Below are 4416 nucleotides of genomic sequence, written 5' to 3'. Positions count from 1 at the left end.
TTCCCGTCCGAGGTGCTCTCCACGCTCCCCTCGGAGGCGCTCTCCGCATCTGTCACTGGACAGGACGCTGGCTCCACCGAGTCCTCTAGGGACACGGGGGTGCCCCTCCGGCCCCGGCGCCGTACCGTGGTCAGGAACTCCTCCACCCGCTCAGTCCGCTTCGGCTGCCTTCCGCTGCGACGCAGCGACGGGCTCTGCTGCTGCCGGGGCAGCGGCTCCAGGGCATCCACCTCCGCATCCCCAGCGCCCTCGCGCTTGGCGATGGTGGTCCTCCGGAACCCCCATGTCTTCCTGAACTCTTTGCTGGTGGGCTTGATGGCCTTGGGCGCATCCTCACCACTCGGGTCACCCTTCTCGTCCATACCTAACAGGGAAATGCAACCAAACCACACCAGGCGTCAGCCAGGGCCGCGGTCCAGGACCAGGACAGGCACCCCACCAGCCACAAGAGCGCACGAGAAGGGGCAACACCCGCACGGAGGAAACCCAGACACAGTGAACTGCGACAATTCTCCACCTACAAAAACCGAAGGTGTTTCCTAAAGTGCGCTGAGAGGATTCCAGGGGGTTCTTGAAGAAAACTGTAACAGTTATGTATCTAATGTTCAATAGAAAAACACAGCTAGCAAACCAAATCTGTGAATTGGTCAACTGCTGAGGACAAGGATTTGTACAAGAGGTAGCGGGGAAAGAGGAAGCGAGCAGCAGTGCTGCCAGGACAGGACAGGGTGGCGGGTGCCTCGGGCTCTCCCGCACAGAGACGTGGGGCCCACCTGGCTCTGCCCACAGAGCTCGGTGGACAGAGCGCCATGCTGGCTCTGGGCCTAGTGCTTGGAAGCCCCGAGCTGCGTGTGAGACGTCTGACCATGCTGCTGGAGGGATCACGTGGAGATGGGGGATTCGGACCCTAAACCCTGACCAGATTCCCGAGCCACGATTGTGTTGACACAAGATGGGCCCATTCAGCTCTGCGCGCAGGGTCTGCAGCAGCAGTCGATGGGGACACTGAAAAAATACTGAGCCACACAGCACTTTTGGTGTATATTTCTTCTCTCCTCTTTCTAACAGACTGTTTAAAGGGTCATGTTTGTGAAAACTTCACTCCTGTTTAAAATGAAAAAGCCTGAAAAAGATAGTATATACCTTGAGAATTTTTTCCCAAGCTGTGCAGGCTTCAATTACATTTAAATGCTAACGATGACTCAGGTTTTATGCCATGTTCCATCCCAGGGGAAGGACTAATACAGAATGAAAACCTTCAAACAGAAAATACACAAAATTAAAAATCACACACAACTGAATTCTCTTTTTGGTTCCCACTAAGTATTGTCACCTCCCATTTCCATGTCCAGGTCTGTAACTCCCCCACCCTGGGCCTAGGCCCACACTCTCCCAGGCCACTTGGAAGCTTGCAGGAGTAGCTGTGACAGCAGCACCTGTGCCACCAAGGACCACGCCACTGCCCTGGTCACCCAAGGCTTTCTGCAGGAAGGACTCTCCTCTACAAAATACAGTTCTCACCAGAGAGAATATAAAACGTCATCGTAAATGCACTAAAAAAAAAACACTCATGTAAACATAAAGTAGTGCTCTGAATCAGATTCTTTTTAACTTTTTTTTTTTTTTTTTTTGCGGTACGTGGGCCTCTCACTGTTGTGGCCTCTCCCGTTGCGGAGCACAGGCTCTGGACGCGCAGGCTCAGCGGCCATGGCTCACGGGCCCAGCCGCTCCGTGGCACGCAGGATCCTCCCGGACCGGGGCACGAACCCGCGTCCCCTGCATCGGCAGGCGGACTCTCAACCACTGCGCCACCAGGGAAGCCCTGAATCAGATTCTTAACACACAATTAGACACTCTTCAAGAAATCTTGGGCTAAAACTTAAACCATTTCAAACAAATACTAAAGTGACATTAGTTTCTTTACATATAATGCTGCTTTTGAAATAGAAAACATGACATCAAAACTTAAAATTGTGTTGCTGGCATTAACACTATTGCCATGTTACCTGCCCCACACGGAAGCTTGGGCGCTTCTTCCGACTTCCTAAAAACAACCAAAACGTGGCCGATGCAACTGCAGGGTCCAAGGGAAGCGCCAAGCCTCGAAACACTGCTGCTGCCGGTCACTATTCACAGATTACAACGCAGATTATCTCAAGACTGTAACCATGGAGTAAGCTCCTAAAAGAAAACAACAAAATAGTTTAAAGACTTAAAGCAACTATAACTAAAATCATGTTTAAGAAAAAAAAGGCATGAAACTTTCCAAACAATCTCTTATTTGAATGTACATTACGTGACCCACAAAGACATTTGGCGAGTCGACAAAATCCACAAAACAAAGTCCCCTGCTTCCTTAAGGACTTTTACAGAAGGGAAGATACTTTGACTACACTCTGAAAGCAGGGGGCTGGGCAGGCCTCGGCTGGCGCGCTGGTGGGGAGAAAGCTGGTGGGCAGAGGGCAGAGGCCTCGGTGGGAAGGAGAGTTTCAAACTGTTAACTGGTACCAGATGCTTTCCAGTTACAATCTTACCTCTGAGATGGACCAAGGTCAATAAAAACCCAGAGACAAGAGAGAAAGGAACAAAACATGAAAAGATGAATAAAAAAAATTACACATGAAAAGTCATTATTTAGAAATTCTTTTTTTTTTTCCGGTTCGCGGGCCTCTCACTGCTGTGGCCTCTCCCGTTGCAGAGCAACGGGCTCCGGACGCGCAGGCTCAGCGGCCACGGCTCACGGGCCCAGCCGCTCCGCGGCACGTGGGATCTTCCCAGACCGGGGCACGAACCCACGTCCCCTGCATCGGCAGATGGACTCTCAACCACTGCGCCACCAGGGAAGCCCTAGAAATTCTTTTTTTTTTTAAATCTATTTAATTTTTGGCTGCATTGGTCTTTGCTGCTGCACGTGGGTTTTCTCTAGTTGCAGCGAGCGGGGATCTACTCTTTGTTGTGGTGCATGGGCTTCTCATTGCGGTGGCTTCTCTTGTTCTGGAGCACGGGCTCTAGGCGCATGGCTTCAGTAGTTGTGGCACACGGGCTCAGTAGTTGTAGCTCGTGGGCTCTAGAGTGCAGGCTCAGTAGTTGTTGCACATGGGCTTAGTTGCTCCGCTGCATGTGGGATCTTATGTTCCCTGACCAGGGATCGAACCCGTGTCCCCTGCCTTGGCAGGCGGATTCTTAACCACTGTGCCACCAGGGAAGCCCTACAACACTATACCTATGTCATCCTTTTAGTTAAAAATCTAAGAAAGATTTCAGAGGACTAATGTTATGATTATTGAACATCACCGTGGTACAGCTCATCTATGTGTATTTACATATTTAAAGAACGTTTCTCCTCCTGTGCCCTCATTCAATCACCATACCTAGTTTGCTCCACAAACGTGTGTCTGTTTCTAGGTAAGTCCTCGATGTTAACATTTTAACACATTTCGCATTCTAGACCCAGGACTCCCTGCTCGCACCTCACCTCTTCCTCACCTCACAGCAACTGCCTCCCCTGTAACTGTGGTCTCCTTGGTGACCTCAGAGCAAACATTCCGTCCCACCACTTTTTAAAGAGATAGCGACCATCTCACTCTGGTCACCCCCGCCCCCCCATGGCCACCACCTCTCTCACATGTGGTCAACCCATCTCAAAACGAGAAACGTATCAGGAGAAACTGTTCACAACAGTGAACATTTATAAAAGCAAAGAAATTACGATGTTCTCAGGAATTAAAAAGTTTTTAAAAGTTATGTTAATATGATCCCCCCCCCCAAAATCCCCATGCCTCTGGATTTGAGTTCTGAATAATCAGAAAAGGAAAATCCAGTTATTTCTGTTAAGTGGAATGAAGCACTTTATTCAGAACAGATCATATCGTTTTAGATAATCTGGTTCATTTTGGTTCATTTTTTTTTGATTTTACATTTGCAAGATTGCTTTCATAATTTCTTCCCAGAAATTCTAGGGTAAAATTTCAGGTCATGAAACAAAGACAAACCCCTATGATCAAGGCAAAAATTAAAAAAGAAAAATTGTGTTATGTTCCTAACACAACTTAAAATGTGGGTCCATACACAACAGCAGGTCACCAAACGGTGGTCACACCATACTAGTAACAACTTTTCCCCAGAGGAAAAGAACGGTGGGCGGGCATCCCTGAAACTGGGAAAAAGAAAACCTGGAGGCGAACATGATGCACTGAGATAGTTTTATATCTTTACATTTCTAAGTGCAAATGTCCTCTCAGCTGAAAACGGCTCCATTTCCTAAGCAGATCTACAAATACCAACACGAAACCTTAGGTTCCCCCAGGCCACCCAAGGGCAGGAAGCAGCCCACCACCTCCCAGGCAGCTCTCCAACTTTTTGCTGTCGAGGTCCCTTTATACCCTTAAAAACTGAGGACCCCAAAGAGCGGTTGCG

At 49.0% G+C, this 4416-nt stretch overlaps 1 protein-coding gene across 1 annotated transcript in view; it reads right to left on the bottom strand.

The window, feature by feature from the left end:
- The window catches only part of DIDO1 (death inducer-obliterator 1), a 31321-nt gene extending 30959 nt beyond the window's left edge, over positions 1-362 (bottom strand). Inside the window, 2 exon segments of the mRNA XM_007462278.1 lie at positions 1-4; positions 6-362. The exon segment at positions 1-4 is cut by the window's left edge and continues 502 nt beyond it. Of these exon segments, the coding sequence (XP_007462340.1) occupies positions 1-4; positions 6-362 (361 nt within the window).
- Between the last annotated feature and the right edge of the window lie 4054 nt (positions 363-4416).

The sequence above is a fragment of the Lipotes vexillifer genome, unplaced genomic scaffold (genome assembly GCF_000442215.2).
Source record: "Lipotes vexillifer unplaced genomic scaffold, Lipotes_vexillifer_v1.1 scaffold1798, whole genome shotgun sequence".
Taxonomy (NCBI): Eukaryota; Metazoa; Chordata; class Mammalia; order Artiodactyla; family Lipotidae; genus Lipotes; species Lipotes vexillifer.
The sequence above is the reverse complement of the archived record's forward strand: the minus strand, read 5'-3'. Positions and strand labels throughout refer to the sequence as shown.